This window comes from Oryctolagus cuniculus, chromosome 21 (assembly GCF_964237555.1).
Source record: "Oryctolagus cuniculus chromosome 21, mOryCun1.1, whole genome shotgun sequence".
Taxonomy (NCBI): domain Eukaryota; kingdom Metazoa; phylum Chordata; class Mammalia; order Lagomorpha; family Leporidae; genus Oryctolagus; species Oryctolagus cuniculus.
Window position 1 is genome coordinate 8,184,746 of NC_091452.1, and position 18,666 is coordinate 8,203,411.

The 18,666-nt window shown below is 51.5% G+C and overlaps 2 protein-coding genes across 11 annotated transcripts in view; one reads left to right on the forward strand and one right to left on the reverse strand.

The window, feature by feature from the left end:
* Positions 1-18,666, forward strand: part of RAD9B (RAD9 checkpoint clamp component B) — a 77,279-nt gene that overhangs the window by 32,559 nt on the left and 26,054 nt on the right. For 6 of the 9 annotated variants that reach the window (XM_002719765.5, XM_070066187.1, XM_051826770.2 and 3 more), the window contains one exon: positions 6,794-10,373. The exons of 1 other annotated variant lie outside the window; for it this stretch is intronic. In XM_002719765.5, coding sequence (XP_002719811.4) covers positions 6,794-6,922 — 129 coding nt within the window. In that variant the 3' untranslated portion in view covers positions 6,923-10,373. Of the gene's footprint in view, positions 1-733; positions 1,767-2,172; positions 2,274-6,793; positions 10,374-18,666 lie in introns of those variants that run through there. 2 more of the 9 variants (XR_007911963.2, XM_017349519.3) reach the window with 2 other exon arrangements.
* Positions 8,524-18,666, reverse strand: part of PPTC7 (protein phosphatase targeting COQ7) — a 61,022-nt gene continuing 50,879 nt past the window's right edge. For both annotated transcript variants that reach the window (XM_002719748.5, XM_051826781.2), the window contains exons 4-6: positions 16,000-16,123; positions 14,134-14,263; positions 8,524-12,170 (exon numbers count right to left, since the gene is read on the reverse strand). In XM_002719748.5, coding sequence (XP_002719794.1) covers positions 12,112-12,170; positions 14,134-14,263; positions 16,000-16,123 — 313 coding nt within the window. In that variant the 3' untranslated portion in view covers positions 8,524-12,111. The remainder of the gene's footprint in view (positions 12,171-14,133; positions 14,264-15,999; positions 16,124-18,666) is intronic.

Consider the following 18,666-nt stretch of genomic DNA (forward strand, 5'->3'; position numbering starts at 1 on the left):
GCACCCCGGGTTCTAGTCCCGGTTGGGGTGCCAGATTCTGTCCTGGTTGATCCTCTTCCAGTCCAGCTCTCTGCTGTGGCCCAGGAAGGCAGTGGAGGATGGCCCAAGTGCTTGGGCTCTGCACCCATTTGGGAAACCAGGAGAAGCACCTGGCTCCTGCCTTCGGATCAGTGCAGTGCGCCGGCCGCAGTGGCCATTGCAGGGTGAACCAACGCTAAAAGAAGACCTTTCTCTCTGTCTCTCTGTCTCTCTCTCTCACTGTCCACTCTGCCTGTCAAAAAAAAAAAAAAAAAAAAGATTTGGGGGTGGGCTCAGCTTCGGTTAAGATGCTACATGGATGCACACACCCATGCCAGCGTGCCTGCACTCGCGTCCTGGCTCTGCCCCGACTCCAGCTTTCTGCTAATGCACACCCTGGAAGGCAGCTGTGTCGGCTCAACTACTTGGGTCCCTGCCACCATGAAAGAGGCCTGGAGTGAGTTGGCTCCCAGATTCAGCCTGGGGCAGCCCTGGCTGTTGCAGGCATCTGGGGGAATGAACCAGCTGATGGAGAATCTGGCTCTGTCTCTTCCTCTCAAATAAATAACTAACCAAAAAAGCATTTTAAGAAGAAAATTTCTATTTCCTGCCACCCAGATTCCTTAAGTGTCAGCATCCTGGGTGAGCAGAATCCCGTCAGCCTGGAACGTCCTCTGAGTCTTGCTTTGTGTGTCTTTGCCTTGATACTGTACAGCGCCCTGAATGTGGAGCTTTCTGAAGTTCCCTCGTGATGAGAGCTACAGCACGAGCTTTTGCTGAGATCACAGCAGCAACGCTGGTTCTTCCTGTACATCGTACCTGGGCCCCCTGTTGGGGATTGGACTCCTCGTTGACATTATTAATTTCTGTCACATGGCTAAGGTGGTTGTCAGATCTGTCCTCTGAGATCAGTGGACACAACAGACACAGTGCAAACTAACCTATTTTTATATCTATTTGTACGCTTCCATTAGAACCCATGAGTTTATACTAATATGTCCAGTTTTTTTAAGATTTATTTATTTATTTGAGAGGTAGAGTTACAGAGAGGGAGAGACAGAGAGAAAGGTCTTCCATCCACTGGTTCACTCCTTAAATGGCCCCAATGGCTGTAGCTGAGCCAATCTAAAGCCCGGAGCTTCTTCCGGGTCTCTCATGTGGGTACACAGGCCCAAGCACTTGGGCCATCTTCTACTGCTTTACCAGGCTGTTACCAGAGAGCTGGATTGGAAGTGGAGCAGCCAGGACTTGAACCGGTGGCATATGGGATACTGGTGCCACAGGCAGAGGCTTAGCCTACCATGCCACATTGTTGGCCCTGATAATGTTCAATTACAATCCAGTACTGTAGGGTTCATGCCTGCCATCCCCCTTTATTTTATTATTTATTTATTTTTTTGACAGGCAGAGTGGACAGTGAGAGAGACAGACAGAGAGAAAGGTCTTCCTTTAGTGTTGGTTCACTCCGTAATGGCCGCTGCAGCCAGCGCACTGCACTGATCTGAAGCCAGGAGCCAGGTGCTTTTCCTGGTCTCCCATGGGGTGCAGGGCCCAAGCACTTGGGCCATCCTCCACTGCACTCCCTGGCCACAGCAGAGAGCTGGCCTGGAAGAGGGGCAACCGGGACAGAATCCGGTGCCCCGACTGGGACTAGAACCCGGGGTGCTGGCGCCACTAGGCGGAGGATTAGCCTAGTGAGACGCGGCACCAGCCCCCCCCCCCTTTTTTTTTATTTTTTTGATAGGTAGAGTGGACAGTGAGAGAGAGAGACAGAGAGAAAGGTCTTCCTTTGCCGTTGGTTCACCCTCCAATGGCCGCCGCGGCCGGCGCGCTGTGGCCGGCGCACCGCGCTGATCCGATGGCAGGAGCCAGGAGCCAGGTGCTTTTCCTGGTCTCCCATGGGGTGCAGGGCCCAAGCACCTGGGCCATCCTCCACTGCACTCCCTGGCCACAGCAGAGAGCTGGCCTGGAAGAGGGGCAACCGGGACAGAATCCGGTGCCCCAACCGGGACTAGAACCCGGTGTGCCGGCGCCACTAGGCGGAGGATTAGCCTAGTGAGCCGCGGCGCCGGCACCCCCCTTTATTTTTTACAACTCCTTTCTCTGAAGATGAGAAACTTGGATTTCTTATTATCCTGTTTACTTATTGGTCAGCCTTACAATGCAGACTTCTGAAGTGTTATTTCATACCCTGGTGAAGAAGTAGAAGTACCGATAAAGTGTGTATTCGCATGTTGATTTTCAAAGTTACTGGGGTGAGTTCTTTTCTTTCCACTCGTATTTCACTGGTTATGTTCATCATCTATAATTGAGTTAGCATTGTTTGCTTGTTTGGTTCTCCCCAAATCCTTGTTGAGTTCAACATGGTCCTACAAGTCAGAACTACACACAAAGGCCTGTGTAGCACAGGTGCACACACAGCAGGTGTGTGAGTGCAGGTGCGGAGTGTACACAGCACGTACAGCACGTGCCCGCGGAGCAGCAATGCGCACTCCTGTCCTAGCCCGGGCCCCTCGCAGAGAATGCATCTCCTTAGTTTCTTACCACTTCTGTGTTTCTTTTTGCATGGAGGAGCATTTTTTTCATTTTTCCTTTCTTATAAACTCTGTTTCCCACTTTGCATTTTTCCCCATTTTATTTGAAAGGCAGAGAAAGCAAGGGAGAGACAGATCTTTTGTCTGCTGGTTTGTTTGTTCCTCAAATACCTACAAACACCCAGGGCTGAGATAGGCCAACACAGGAGCCTGAAACTCAGTCTGGACCTCCAACATGGGTGGTGGGGAGCCCCACACGTGGGCCTTCATTTGCTGCCTCGCAGGGTGTGCGTCAGCAAGCTGGGTCAGAGGTCAGAGCTGGACGAGCTCTGATACGGGATGCAGGCACCCCGGGTGGCGCACCAAACACTGGCCCTTCCGCTTTGCTTTTTGCACATAACAGACTACACTAGCAATTGCTCCACACCGCTGTCGCTTCTCCCTAGTGGCGGCTTGGATTCCACGGGTGAGTGGAGCGTTTCATAAAGTCCGCCAGCCTCCCACATGTGGGCCTTTCGATGTGTCACCCCAGTGTTTTGCAATCACAAACACAGCTGCAGTGAGTGACCTTTATGTGACCTTCAAGGTAAATCCCTAAAAGCAGAACAGCCGTCCAGGAGGTGAATGCAGACAGAGTGGTGTTGTTTTTTTTAGATTTATTTATTTAAAAACCAGAGTTAGATAGAGAGAGCCGCTGGTTCACTCCCTCAGTGGCCACAATGACCAGGGCTGAGCCAAGCCGAAGCCAGGAGCCAGGAGCCAGGAGCCAAGAGCCAGGAGCCAAGAGCCTTTCTGTGGTAAATCCTTTACCCAGCTCAGTCTGTGCCTCTGCTTTTTGGTCCTGCTGAGTGCGAGCTCAGCACCCACCGTAGGAGAGTCAGTATCCCTTGGTGGATTTTGTCAAATTTTTTCCCAGATATTTTTAAAGATAGATATTAAATTTGAACTTGAATATCAATTTTGGCTCCATTAAGAAGGTCTGAGTGCTTGGAACTTCTGTGAACTGGGGAAGCCGGGCACCGTCTGGTGCTGCCGTTGTGTCCGGGGCCAGGTGAGGCCGCTGTGCCCGTCAGGAGTGCCCCTGGTTCTCCTCCAAGAGGCCTTGCATGGGGACGTTCACTGACCTCCGCTGCTCCGGGCAGTGGCTGTCTCTCCCACTACTGCGCTTGTTTTCTGGTGTAGAGTTCACAGCCTGCTGCCTTGCTGGATTATTTTGTTGTTGCCGTTAGTTTGCCGCCGACTCCACTCTCAGGGTTTTCAGGCGCACTGTCTTCTTTATGCAGAGATGGCTTGACTTACACCGTAATGCCGCCGCCACTCGCCACTCACTCCCTTGTCCGTGTGACACTGAGTAGCAGGGGAGGGGGCCAGTGGCCAGGGACCGCTGTGCTCGGTGGGGGTCCTGCCCTTGCCCTCACAGCCTGGGCCTGGGATGCTGTCTCTCTTCTCCCCCTTCCACTGTAACTGGCACAGGAGTATTCCACTGCATTTGGCCAGAGGGTGCCTCCTTTCTGGAGGCCCACCAAGCAAGCAGACTACATCCTAGCCTGGCAGTAAACTGACCACGAGACAAGCAGCCGAGTCGCAGCCAGGTCTTGGCCGAGGTGCGGGTGAGCACTGATGAGATGCGGCAAAGGTGAGCTGTGCCCGGCCCCGCCGTCCTGTGCCTCCCTCCTGTGTCCGTCCAGACGCCGCCGGCCCACGGTGCACCCGAGCTCTGGTTCTGAGGCTGCCTGGCACACGGGTAGATTTGCTCAGCGGAAGCCTAGTAAGTTGAACTCGCCTTAAGATTTTCCTTTTAGCTACAGTATATGTTCTCGCGACTCCACGGGCAGACTGGGAGCTGCTGGAGTGCCGGCTTGCTCTTCGCCGGCTCTGTCCCGGGGCGGAGCCAGTGCCGGGCACCCCTCCTGCCCTGGCTGGGGAGAGTCTAAGAAAGGTTTCAGAATCTCCCCAGTGGTGTCACAGGTTCCAAAATCAAATCAACTTTAGGTGCCTTTTCTTCAAGAGGAAACGTATGGCACGTGTGCTGCTTAGGGACAGCTTTCCAAGCCCGCTATGCTACAGGACTGTGCGTCTTTCCACTGCAGTGCCCAAAATGAGGACAGTGTGTATGTTAGTGTTAGGATTATTAGATTTGAAAGGCAGGGAGAGAGAGGAAGAGACAGACACACGCAGAGAGAAATCTCCCATCCACGGTTCACTCCCCAAATGCCTGCAACAGTCTGGGCTGGGCCAGGCTGAAGCCAGGAGCCCAGAACTCCATCCAGGTCTCCTGCGTGGGTGCAGGGGCCCAAGGACTTGAGCCACCACTGCTGCCTCTCAGAGTGCGCCTCAGCAGGAAGCTGGAATCGGCAGCAGAACTGGGACTCGAACCCAGGTGCTCCGATCCCGGATGTGGGCACTGCAGGCAGTATTTTAACGGCTGTACCAAGTGCTCCAAGATGTACAATGGTTTTTTACGATTATTAAATTAATTTCTCTTAATTAACTCGTATTGGACATGCAGCTAATTCTGAGTTGCGTGCACATGAGGAGGGCTCTGTCACCCTGCCACATGGGATTTAAAGGCGAAGAGCAGGAGGCAGCGACCGGGGAGCAAACGGCCTTTCCCCGAAGCCAGCTCTGACCGCCCCAAGCAACCCAAGCTTTCTGGTCTCGGCACCACACACATTCGTAAGGCTTCTGCCTGGGATGGCGAGGACGGGATGTGGGTGCCTGGCTGGGGTCGTTTCTAGCCTCAGGGCCTGACCTTGAGGGGCTGCAGGGAAGCCCCTGCCTGGACACAGCCTGGGCTTGGGCCCTGCCCCTGCTTCCCACCCTGCTTCCTGCTGCTGTGCGCCCTCACCCTGGGAGCAGCAGGGATGGCTCCAGTACTTGGTCGCTGCCCGCACATGGGAACCCGCATCGTGTCCCAGGCTGTTAGCTTCTCAGCCCAGCCCAAGCTGTTGCAGGCATCTGGGGAGCGAACTAGCAGATGGGAGATCTGTCATGCTGCCTCTTAAATAAGTAAAAAGTAAGTGAAACTTAAAAACAGACTATTCAGAGGCAACGGAGTGTCGGCCTGCAGCTACGACCCCTGCCCGGAGTTCGCTCCCTGATGCTCCCGTGACTAATTACCACAGGTTTTAGTGGCATCAAACACCACAAATGAGTTACCTTACAGTTCTGAAGGCCGGAAGTCTGAAGTGGGTCTCGCAGGGCTGCGCTCCTCCCAGGAGGCTCGGGGAGACCCGCTCCTGGCTTTCCAGGGTCTCCAGCCACCGGCATCCTCGCTCGTGGTCTGCTCCCACCCTGCAGGTCAGCAACTTCCGTCCCCCCATCAGTTCACTCTGCCCTCCGCAGGTTAAGGGTCCCTGGGGTTGTCGGGCCCCCCTGGCTGGCCCACAGCCGCCGTCAGCACAGGAATTCCACCTGTGACCTGAACCCTGCTGTAACTCAAGTCCCAGTGTGGACTGGGGCATCTCAGGGCCCATGATCCTGCCCACCACACCCAATTTCACAGCAGGTTGGGGTTTTCTATCTGGAGCAGAGTCCAGCAGCGACCGGCAGGGCTGCCCCCTTTGAGGGGACATTGTCACCTCCAGAACACGAGCATGACCAAAAACAGGAAGCTGCAGCATTTGGAGGGAAGATGCCAGCGCTGGCGCCCCACATCGCTGCAGTGTCAGCCCACAGGGCCCAGCGCGAGGCTGGGGAAGCCTGCTTGAAGGCTGGCTGGGAGCGGCCAGGAGCACGGGGCAGGAGGGCTCGAGGTGTCGGAGTGAGTGTCCAGTGGAGGAAGACTAAGACCCGGCACTGGCCCTAAGGATGTGGCCATTTTTGGTGGAGGGGTCAGAGCGATTTGAGAGCAGGAGAATGAGAAAAAAGGCACCGGCAAGTGCGGCAAGTGCAGCCGGCTCCATGGGGAGCCTGGGAAGTGCTCGGTCGGATCCAGCGCAGAGGCACGGGGTGGGGGGGCAGGGCTGGGGCCTGGAAGGGGGCTTCTGTCATAGCAGGAGGGAAGGCGGCTGGATCAGCTCCGCTTCCCATCTGGGTGGGCACACAACGCGCCCAGGCCAAAGGCTGACCGCCCTGTGCCTCTCAAGCCAGGGGAGGGCTTCCCTTTAGGGCGTGCGGGGCAGCAAGAAAGTTCTGGGGTCCCGCGAGGACCCGTCACCGCCGACGACAGGGCCAAGTCAGCGTTCCATCAGCAGACTTGCACTGCGCGGTCACCAGCGCCGTCCCTTCTTCCCTTCCAGTTCTCCTGCATGTTCTTTGGAGCCCTTTCCTCTGACCAGCCAGAACACATCAGTCACCCTCTGGACAACGTGGCAACAGCCAGCGACAGCGAAGAGGACACACAAAATGGCAGTTCCTTCTTATTCTAAAGCGATGGAAGCTAAGCCAGCCCCGCCGTCACTGGCCCGCGGGCGCCTCCGCAGTGTCTAAGACCTTGGCCTGGACTTCTGGAGACGGATCCACGACAGCATCTGGTACAAGCTTCCCCACAAAGCCGCATGTCAAGGGGACGCGCTTTGCTTTGCCGCCATCACGCTACCTGGGAGGCGTGGCTGCTTTCTGTGTGGACAAAAAGCCCAGAGTTCAAGCCCCACCGGGAGCTGCCGGTCACCTGTCTTTTGTATTTGACTGCAAGCATTCAGGTTTGGGCGCTGTGGTGTTTTCCTTTTGAACATTGTTCCTTATAGTCTGAGACTTTAAGTAAAATAACCTGCGCGGGGGGGGGGGGGTGTCTAAAAAAAAAAAAGTCTCTCCCTCACTTTGCAGTCTTTCTCTGTATTGTAAAATTTTGATCGCAGCCTAATTGTTCTGACTTACCAGATGTGATTTTTTAAATCTTCGGTGTGAATTTTTTTGTTTTTATTTATTTACTTACTTTATAGAAAGCTTTTATTTAATAAGTATAAACTTCCTAAGTACAGCTTCTGGATTATAGCAGTTTCGGTGTGAATTTGACGCAAGTGAGGCCAACACTTCCGTGTCATGCGACACCAGACAGCGACCTCCTCCTGCCAGGAGAGTTTGGGAACGGAGCAGAGCGAGTGGCAGGCGAGGTCTGTCCTTTGTCTCAGCTTCTCACCTGCACAGACTACAAAACAGTTATGTAACAGGCTACGGTGTGCCTCCCCCTCCCCCAGGCCTGTTTACAGTCAGCTGTAACCCGACAGCCGAGACTTACTAACGTCTCACTGTTAAGTCTTTGTGAAAGCAGCAAACCGTCAGGAAGTGGCAAACGACTGGACTTCACTCTGCAAAATTCCTAAGGCGGCTGATTGGATCGGTACGCTTTAGGGCTGAAACAGAACGAATCTGGCTCTTGGAGCTTAGTAATGAGTCATAGCTACCCACAATAATCTAATAAAAACGCAAGTTCATCCCAAGATGTTCCTCAGTGAATGGAAATGGGCTTTCACCAAGCTCTGTGTGGAAACTGGCAAGGCCCACGTAATTTCAGTGACGCCCTCCACACGGTAGGCTGCAGCCTGCTGTAGCTTACTCCTACGACGGATCACGGACGCAGGTGACTCCACGGAGAACTTGCGGGCACCAGAGTGCCTCAGTGGATCTTAATGAGGACGAAGTTTTTGGTTTGCTCATCAAGTTGTGGGGTTTAAGTGGTGAAGGCACAGCTGGGATACAGAGGCCCTGTTCCGTATGCACTGTGGACTTCAGAGCTTGGACACCAAATGCGAAATTCACAGAGACCGCACTTTCGGGGGGCAGCTTTACTCTAAACCATTTCAAAGGTGTAGATCCTGGAAAGCCTAGGTGATTTATATTCAGTCCCCAGCCATTTTGATGCATGGAAGAAATGGGCCGGGGGAAAAGAGCCACAGTGGCTCAAGTGGGAAAGCTGGACGGGAGCAGCTGGGAAGTGTGGTCACCATGAGCCCCAGAGGCCTTGAGACCACCGGGCGCAATGGCAAGGCCTGTGACTTGGCCACTGTTCAAACCAAAAGAAGTACACAGATTAGTATAAATACTATTATTTATTAAATATCTTTACAGTTTATTTAAATGTATTTACAGAACTATTCCTGCATAAGTTATAATATTTCAGACATCCAATTCAGGTAATTGCCTCTTGGGTAAGACAAGTAATGATAGTCTCAACAGAAAAAAGCAGCTCATTAGTACACAGACTCCAACTGGCTTCATTATTTAGCCATCTTTGCCACAAACTACCTGCTACGTTAAAATGTTGACATGGACACTCTTGAGAAGTTGAATTTTGCAAATATTTTTACAAATTGAATCCAAATACTTTCTGCTTCTATGCTTTGTTTTATTTTTTATGCTTTGTTTTCTAAGCAGATTTGTTTGGAATCTGTAAAACTTGTTAAGTGCAAAAACGTGATACAGTTTCCAGAGAAACTGAATGCCGTGGCTTCCACCAAAGATAGCTGGTATAAGGTGTCAAGGAACCTTGAACTCATCCAAAAGTACAGACATTTACAGTTCCAGCCAGTCCTGTTCACAGTCTCCAAAACCACTCCAAACTTCTCCCCTCCTGCGGTGTTCCTTGGTGTGGCGGGCTGGTGGCACTGAGTGATTCCCGTCCCGCGGCCGCTGACGGGCGACGGCACACTGCCATCACACAAGGCTTGAAATTTGAGTTTCTAATCTAGACAGAGCCCAGCCCCCAGACATGCACACCTGGAATGGATTCTTTGTGATTGAGTACCCATCAACCATGTCAAGTGAGTCCAGTAATCAGGACAAATCGCTTGTTTTCCCCTTCATTTCTTCTCTCCGTTTTTAAGAGCCTAGGGACTCTACTTCATCTCCATTTGGTAAATTTTGTTTTTGTGCGCAGGCAGCTTAAGTTCATAGGAAGAAATAAGGTTCTGATATGTTTAGAGTGCACATTTTAAAACAGAACAAAATAAAAATTTCAAGCATGTGATAAAAATATTGATTTTTTTATAATACAGTATTGCTTTATAAATATAGATGGAAAAGCTATAAACTTTACTGGTCTTTGGTGCATCCAGAGGGATAGATAATTTGCCATTTGTAAATTAGAAATCCAGATTTTCTCTTTTGTTATAAAAGTCCATTATGTGAGGCAAATGTGTGTGTTTACACTGCTTGCTTGAAAACACAATTGACACACACACTGAGTTCAGAATCACAGCCGCCAAGTGGTGTAGCTCTGTCACGCCGTGGAAGCTTGGGTCTGTGACCTGGGAAAATTCTGTGGGTCCCACATAGCCTCTGGCCACCGAGAGCAGGAGAGTTACTTGTAAGCAGCACTCCCACCCATCCCTTGCAGTCATAAAATTAAGTGCATAACACAAAAAGGACAGGGGGCCGAAATAAAACAGAGAAAATACTCTATGTCACTAATCTACAGGCCAGGTTCAAGGTCAATTCCACCGTGCAACTCAATTCTTGTCCCACTTTTTCAGTGTCACTGGAACAGAAAGACACATTGCCGTTTTCCAACAATCATTTCTTTAAAAAGTAAGCTTGATTAAGTGAGTTGTAGAAACCACCAATCTAGCTTTAGGAAGATTGTGTTCGATGGGTTAAATGAGAGCAGAGCAAAGCCAGTAACTTGACCAACACTGCTCTCTTACCACTAATTAAATGTAGGCATTGGAAAATTAATGCAAAATATATCCAGATCATAAGGCTGCGTACCTCTGACCAAAAATAATTAAAAACCTACTAAAAAAAGCTGAAGTCACCAGTCCGAGTTTAAAGGTGTTCCTTCTAACAAAACCCTTCCGCATGCAACTTTCTTTACTTTCTAAATACACCGAGACTGCAAATAGTATGTGCAAAATAAACCCCGCACCGCCGCTCACGCTGCCCTCCCCCTGGCGTGAGGACTGCCCTCACGCGGTCTCCTCCCGCACCCCACCCCCCTTCTCTCCCGAAGAATTCTCTTTTGTCAAGTTAGGGTAGTTAAGGCATTCTGACATGTAATTAAAGATGATTCAAAATACACACCTAACATTACGTCAATTTAGGAATAGTAGATAAATTACTGAACGGCTTACAAATGAATAACTCATTCTTATAAATGAAATGCCTGTTACAAGCATGATGCACTGAAATATAGTAATGACATGTACATGGTACATGTTAAACAATTTTAAATAAAACAAAAGCTCGACAGTTACTCAAATATACAGTACAAATTCACAAAACAAAATCTTTTAAAACAAGTTGAGGTAACCTCAAACGTAAGTGTGAATGCAACGACCCAGGGAGTCAGCATCTCCTCGAGAGAAGCCTTGCTCAGTTCCCCGCCAGCAGATTCACATCAGGTTCCATTGCATTCCCATCTACACACCAGCGTTACCTGACTCATATGTATAAAACATGGCTTTAATTTAAGGATTTCTACATATATATATTTTTCTACCACCAAGTTAATGAAGGGAAAAAACTGACCCAAAAATATATCTCTTTACAGCAGTCAACGTGTACACAAACCTTAAAATAAGTCTGAGCTTGCAGATCATGGGAAAACCGGATGTGGGGTGGTTTTGTAAGGGACTACACGCTGCAGAATGGCTATTCGGAAACTGTAAACATTAAGCTCGATTCAGAAACCCCTAAACTTCTGCTGCGGGCAACTGCGAATGTCAGATACTCCCTAGGAGTTTTCCTCGTGGACTTCCATGCTGCCGCCACGTGGACTCGCTGACTTTGGCGCACACTCTAGAGAAAGCAAAGCTCCTAGTCAGAGGTCTGAGGAAGACTGGGTGGCACGACCATCAGAAGCCAACCAAAGCCAAAGTTACAGTTGGCCGTTCCCACCCACTGCACCTGCAACTCCCACATTATCAGACAGCCGGGCAGGAAGCTCAGCAGAGGCTCTGAGGGAGGAGGCTTCCCCACCCCTCGCTGTCGGCCATCAGCCTGTGGTTTGGACTAATCTACAAACTGCCAAGACTTTAGTCACAGGAACACAGTAAGCATCTTTTTAAAAGCACAAAATATTTGCATCCATAGAACTAAAATGAATTTTCCTTTCAATCGGTAACACAAATGCTGTCGGGATCAAGATGTTACAACCCACAGCAACGTTTTAGAGCAGTTATAAGCTCCTGAAAAATAGGAGTCTACAATGAGCAGAAAGCCACAGCCAGTCATCGGGACAGAGTATGGCCGGAGGACACAGTGACACTTCTCACGAACGGTGTAGAAGTTTTCTAAATGTATCATTACAATGCGATCTGTGTAAGACCTAGAATCCCTTTAACACACTAATTTTGAACTCACTTTACCAACATTACTCACTTTCAAAACTTCAGCTGCTTTTGAAAAGTAACAGCCTCTGTAAAAGTACCAGGCTGTGGGAACTCCACGAGAAGGCCCACCGTCAGGTCGGAACCCCCTTGCAGCTGCCGCCGGCAGGCGTGAGCTGGTGAGTGACAGCAGTGGTTCTCAACAAAGATCTCGACGGGTCTCAGGAGACAGGCACAGGCTCATCACTGGCCGTGGAGATCAGTGGCAAAGACGCAGTCCCGCCAGCAGGATCAGCACACACGGCAGGGAACACTGGACGACGGCAGGAAAGGCAGAGGCCGGCCCCTCGGAGTCAGTCTGTGTACTCGGCCACTATTGACAGGAGGACGGTGATGTCATCTGGCTTCCCACCTAAAATGAAAACCAAGACAGATCAGTATTTCTTTTAAATGTCGTGTCAAAATCTGAAGGCAGAGAGACAGAGACAGAGAACTCCCAATCACTGGCTCACTCCTCAGATGCAACAGCCAGGGCCAAAGCAAGGAGTCGGAACCCAATCCGGGTTCCCCACAGGGGTGGCAGGGACCCAGGGACCTGCCGTCTCCCTGAGCGCGCATTAGCAGGAAGCTGGATTCAAGCAGAACGGGGACCCGGACTGGGCCTTCCAGTCCAGCTGCCAGCACCGCGAGCTGCATCTTAACCCCTGTGCAAACGCCAGCACCCAGATCAACAGATTTTAACAGGAAAACTCAATAAAAATACATGCTTAGGGGCAGGCATTCTGCACAGCAGCTAGACCATCACTTGGCACGCCCCCCTCCTACAATGGAGTGCGTCGGTTTGAGTCCTGCTCCATTTCTGATCCAGCTTCCTGCTGATGTGCATCCTAGCAGTCAGTGGGTGATGTTACTGGAGTCCTGCCACATGTGTGGGAGACCCACGCTGGAGCTCTGGGCTCGTGGCTTCTGCCTGACCAGTCTCAGCTGCTGCAGGTATTTGGGGAGTGAAACGGTCGATGGAAGATCAATCGATCTCTCTCTTTCTCTCCCCCTTGCACATAAAATGAAAATCAATTAAAAAAATATTTAAAAAACATGCACGGCCGGCGCCGCGGCTCACTAGGCTAATCCTTCGCCTTGCGGCGTCGGCACACCGGGTTCTAGTCCCGGTCGGGACGCCGGATTCTGTCCCAGTTGCCCCTCTTCCAGGCCAGCTCTCTGCTGTGGCCAGGGAGTGCAGTGGAGGATGGCCCAAGTGGTTGGGCTCTGCACCCCATGGGAGACCAGGGGAAGCACCTGGCTCCTGGCTTCGGATCAGCGCGGTGCGCCGGCCGCGGCGGCCATTGGAGGGTGAACCAATGGCAAAGGAAGACCTTTCTCTCTGTCTCTCTCCCTCACTGTCCACTCTGCCTGTCAAATATATATATATGCACCTAAATAAGTACTAGAAATAAATGCTGCATTTCTGGCAGGTTGGCTGCCGATGCACTGTAGTAGGGAAAAGAGAAAAACCCCGATACGCGCAGTCATTCAGCGGAGAAGACGACGAAAGCACAGGGAAGCTCACTGACCTCCAGAAGCGCAGGGGCTCCGGGAGGCGGCCACCACTGCTGTGCGCACCATCAGAGCAGACACAATCTCTCCAGAGAAATTTTGCCTCACAAGTAACACACTTCTACCACAATCCCAATCTGGACAAACACAGTCAATGTTTTGAAAGTAGGACCAGTCTTGTCGTCTAATCTGCCAAATATCTGTGGCATGTAGTTTTTTTCTATTCTAACATTTCCTGGAGGGCCAAGAAATGCTTTATTTGTCATCAAATTACGTCAGCGAGAAACAGACCAACTCCACTCATCCTGACGTGTGAGCACCAACAGGTCACCCCAGCTCGGAAGCGAGGTACTGGCCTGGCAGGAAGACGCAGCAGACTGCGGGAGTCCACGGTCGGCGGATTCACACAGCCTCCCCTTCAGAAATCTGCTGTGGCAATTTGGCAGGCAAATGCTGTCCGCGAGTCCCACCAAGTCAGGGACAGGGAGAAGTGAAATGTCAGACGTGGCAAGCGCACAGGAGTGTGCCAGGAGTGTGCAGGCCTCCGGGCAGCGTGGAGGCCTTCAGGGCTCAGGTCCGCACAGCGCAGCGGTGGCAGTAAAGGGCAGGAGGTTCCGCCGCCTCGGCAGCCAGGCATCCTCTGCAGGGAACACAGGGCGCCGGGCACTCGGCCTGGCCCTCCTGACCTTGCTCAGGGCCACGGGCTCACAGCTGGGAGGCTAGCAGAGGACACCTGCAGTCTGGCCCACAGCCCAGACCCCTCCCACTTGAGGATAGCATGTCCCCAGTGAGTCCCTGTGACCTTCCCAAAGAATGCTTACCTCTCACATTCAGTCCGTTGTCACATGCAAACTGTGCAAAAGGTGACATGTAATTTGGGTCATATGCCAGCTCGTGAGCTTGCTCAGCAATGCTTCGTGCCGTCTGCTGTATACTCTCGTAGTTTGAATTCTAAGATGAAAAGAGGAGTTATTTTTATCTCAGGCCACATGGAGTTTTCCAGGCAAGTAAGCTTCTTGCACTATCAGCTTGAGGACAGCGGCCTCCCCTCGCTTCCCACCGTTAAGTTTCATTCTAATTAGACACTAAGCATTGCAGTGCCCAGCTAGTACGCAGGACACGAGTGCTGTCCACCAGGAAGTTCTGACAGGCTGGCCTTGGACCTTGACGCTTGGATTCTCAGTTTTGTTTTTTCCCATTTGAAATTCTTTTCTTGCAAAACTGATGGATGGAAAAGGCAGCTTCTGATGGCATTTTGAGGATGACCTCAGGAGTGCCCCTCCTTGGGAATGCAGTGCTGGCCCGCAGTTTGCTCTCCAAGGCAGAGCTGCCAGCTGCTCTACTGAAAACGCCTTTATGATCTTCCGTTAGGACAGACTCTCATACAGCTGTGTGATCCGGAGCCTCCCTCAACCCTGCTGCCCCTGCTCCTCGTCTGCAAAACGGGGATGGGAAAACAAGGCCCCGTTGGTGCCCACACTCAGAGGCCCCACTTCCATCTGAACAATAGTTTTTGCTTCATGGTCACTGCCTCAGAGACCTCCCCTGACCAATCTCAGCCACAGCCTCTCTGTCTGTTCCCCACCGGCTTCATTTACCAGCAGCACTGCCTCACAGTCGGCTGCTCTGGCTGATCTGCTCCCCAGAACTGAAGCTACAGGAAGGGCCGTGTCTGCCACACCCCTGTCACCACACAGCACGGTGCCCACGACACAGAAGCACCTGCAAGTACTGAGCTCCACAGACGAGGCTTGGTGCTGCGCTCCCCTCTGCAGGGCCTGAGTTAGTCCTCACCGCAACCCTGCAAGATAAGGCCTCTAGTGCTCCCCATTCTACAGTGAGCAGAGTACCCGCAAGCAGTGAGAGGGACAAACTCCGCCTGTACTGGCACTCGCGAAGGAAAGGCTGGTTTTCACCTCCTCTGACTCTGAGGGGAGAATTCCAAACTGTTGCATTACTGGTGACAGCTCAGGTCCCATCAGACTCCGAGCTGCCTGCCGCTCTGGGCTGGCTCTCGTGGGACTCTTTCTTGCCTTTGCCAGCCTCAATACCTGACGGGTGTGTTATAGGAATAAAGGGAGAGAGCTGGCGCTGCAGCACAGTGAGTTAAGCCACTATCTGCAGCACTGGCTTGAGTCCCAGCTGCTCCACTCTGATCCAGCTCCCTGCTAATGCACCTGGGACAGCAGTGGAGGACGGCCCAAGTGCTTGGGCCCCTGCCAACCACATGCGAGACCCAGAGGAAGCTCCTGGCTTCTGCCTGGCCTAGCCCTGGGTGTTGTGGCCATTTGAGGAGTGAACCAGTAGATGGAAGCTCACTCTCTTCCTCTATCTCTTTAATTCTGACTTATGAATAAATAAATAAATCTTTAAAACAAACAAACAAGAATAAAAGAAGAAAAAGACCATGAGGAGCCAATACCATATGCACCATTAAATGCAAACACTTCCAAGAAGGTGCCCCTCCGGACTCCGCCCCTTCACTGCCCCGAAGAAGGCTGAGGCAAGAAGGCTCTCCTCCCCTCAGTTCTCCACTGTGAATGCTTCCACGTATAATCACCCGAGACAGAACTGTCAGGATTTTCCTGAAGTTCACAAAAACAGTTTTCTCTAAAACCACAGAGAGAAAAATAAAATGGAATCAACAGAACCCAGCGGCCAGAGAGGGCCAACCTCGGAGTCGTTACCTTCAGCTTCTTCAGCTCCTGAAGGATCATGTAATCAGGCATGTTGTCAAAGAGTCCGTCTGTGGCCGTCAGGATAATGTCGCCCAACTGGACGTCGAAAGACGTGCTGTCAGCAGCATCCGGGCTGAGGCAGGGACGGGGAGGGCAGAGTTAAGAAAGCCCTTGAGAGACGCAGTTCAAGGTTTCCCTCAGGCACTATTTCACAATGCAGTAAAGCTCCTTTAAGAAAAACTAATTCATAATAATGGCATCAATAAAAAAGTCATTCTGAAATTCCTAACCTTGAAAAGGCCACTCTAATGTTGAAAAGCTTTACTGAGACCAGAGTAAAACCAATGCAGTGATAGCCAAAGGTGGCTTTAGAGCAGGAAGAGGTCTCTCTGGAGTCACAGCTAGCGTGCCTCCACAGCCCTGCTGGAAATGACTCTCCTTCCTCAGCTTCAGAGCCAAATCCCACCCTCTCCTACTCATTTTCACTCATCAGCCTCCCTGCACGACTGGCTCTGGCTCTCAGGATGCTGTGTTAAGAGTAAGGGTGGGTCCTGTAAGAATTAACTGTCACGACTGTCCCCCAGGGATCACAGAGGGCTTGTCACACTTCGGATTTACTTGTTAGTATGTCTGGCACATGGTCTTCAAGAAACAGCTGTTAAATGACGAAGTGAAAGAAGAAACAAATATCTGACTCTCAAAGTTGGGGGAAAAAAAAATCTTCAAAATAATGTTAAAAGAAGAGAGGAAGGGGCTGGTGCTACAGCACAGCAGGTTAAGCCTCTGCCTGCAAAGCTGCTGGCATCCCGTAAGGTCACTGGTTCAAGACCCAGCTGCTCCAATTCAGATCCAGCTCCCTGTTAATGCACCTGGCAAAGCAGTGGAGGACGGCCCCAGTGCTTGGGCCCTGCACCTGCGCGGGGGACCTGGAGGAAGCTCCTGGCTCCGGCCTGGCCCAGCCCTGGGTATTGCAGCCATTTGAGGAGTGAACCAGCAGATGGAAGGCCTCTCCGTCTGTCTCTAATTCTGACTTTCAAATTTTTAACAAAAAAGCAAAAAGAAAGGAAGGAAGGAAGGCTGCGTAGCATCCGCGACCACCAGCTGTGTAAAAGGGGGGCGACTCACAGATGCAGCCGCTCCTACCTGCAGAGATGCAGAGACGGTGGCCGCCTGTGAGGGCAGGAGGACGGGGGTTTCTCACTACAGCTCTTCGTGTACAACTTTTAAAAAAGCAGACAGGAGACCTTTTTCTCTGACAATGACTGATGAAAACAGACCCAGGGATGGGAAGCAGCCAGGTGGGGAGAAAAGACCAGGGTCAGCGTGGCCACGGCCTCCTGGGACTGGTTCTCGGGCACTTCCGAAGGCCAGCGTCACTGCTTCCAGAGCTCCAAGGGCAAAGGGGAGGTGCCGACATTCTGCTTTCCCCCAGCCTCACGGAACAAGCAGGCCAAAGAAAACCAGACACTGACCCAAGAGGGAGGGGCAGAACCAAAGCAACCGGGGCTTGACAGGGAGTCCCAGCTTGTGTGTCAGCAGCACGTCACAAAGTGTGCGACAGCACGAAGAGCAGCAGCACCACTCCCACCAGAATCCCCGCAGGTGGCTGGGGAAACTTCTACAGTTCTGCATACGCGTTAGCAGGGAACAAACTTGCCCCACACATCCTTATAACATGTACTTTGTAAAAACAGCTGCCACAGGAACTTGTAAGTTAAGGCTGAAACACTATCGACAAGAGCAACCAGTAACTGAAGAGCCAGGTGCAGCAGCAAGACAAGGAAAAGACTGTAAAACAGGGAAAGCAGGCCGGCTCTTTCCGGGGAATAAAGAGGAACAACGCGAGACGCCTCATCCGCTGTCTGACAAGGGGTCTGTCTGGAAGCGCACATGATGGACAGCCGGCCTATTTTATGCTGAGCTGGTCCTTTCCCCACAAGTGTCCTTCGCTAGTCTGCCTGTGGGAGACTTGCTCCCATTGGACGGCCTGTCCTCTCCTACTACTCCCACCCACGGGCTTGGTGTTCCGCCAGCTGCAGTTTTGCCCATTTTGATTGAACACACTGTGCTGCTGGAAACTTTAACTACGCTGAAACATGAGCCGAAGTCACATGCTACTGAGCTGTCTCTGGGCTCCAGGGGAAGCCGCCACTGCCACCTCGCTGGCAGGCAGCAGAGTGTCCGAAAGATAGTGGTGAGATAATGCAGTGCCCAAACAGGAAGTGTCAAATGAAGGAAAATGGAAGCACCATTCTCCAAAAATGGTTAGGTGACTTTGGTACCTATGGAGGCCACGGGGTCCTGAGCTTTCCCTACTCCAGTGTGGCTAATACTCATGCGTGTTACAGACAACTGAAGGAGATCTATAGTCAAAAGTTCTTCCAATTATGGTAACCTGCTTACAACTCAAAGTAAAAGTGCTTTCTTCTCTTCGGGGGACAGTAATAGCAGTCTTAGGTGGGTGACACTGAATACCTAATTATATAGCACACTCAGTTCAGGTGCAGAGTCCACAATAAATCCTCATCTTATCTTCGTGTGGACTAAAGGTCCTCTTTAGTAAGAGCTGTTAAATGAACACACAGACCAATGCCACCGGGCATCTGGCACAGTGGTTGAGTTGCCACTTGCAACCCCCATTCCACATCAGAGTGCTTGGATTTGAGTCCCTCTCGG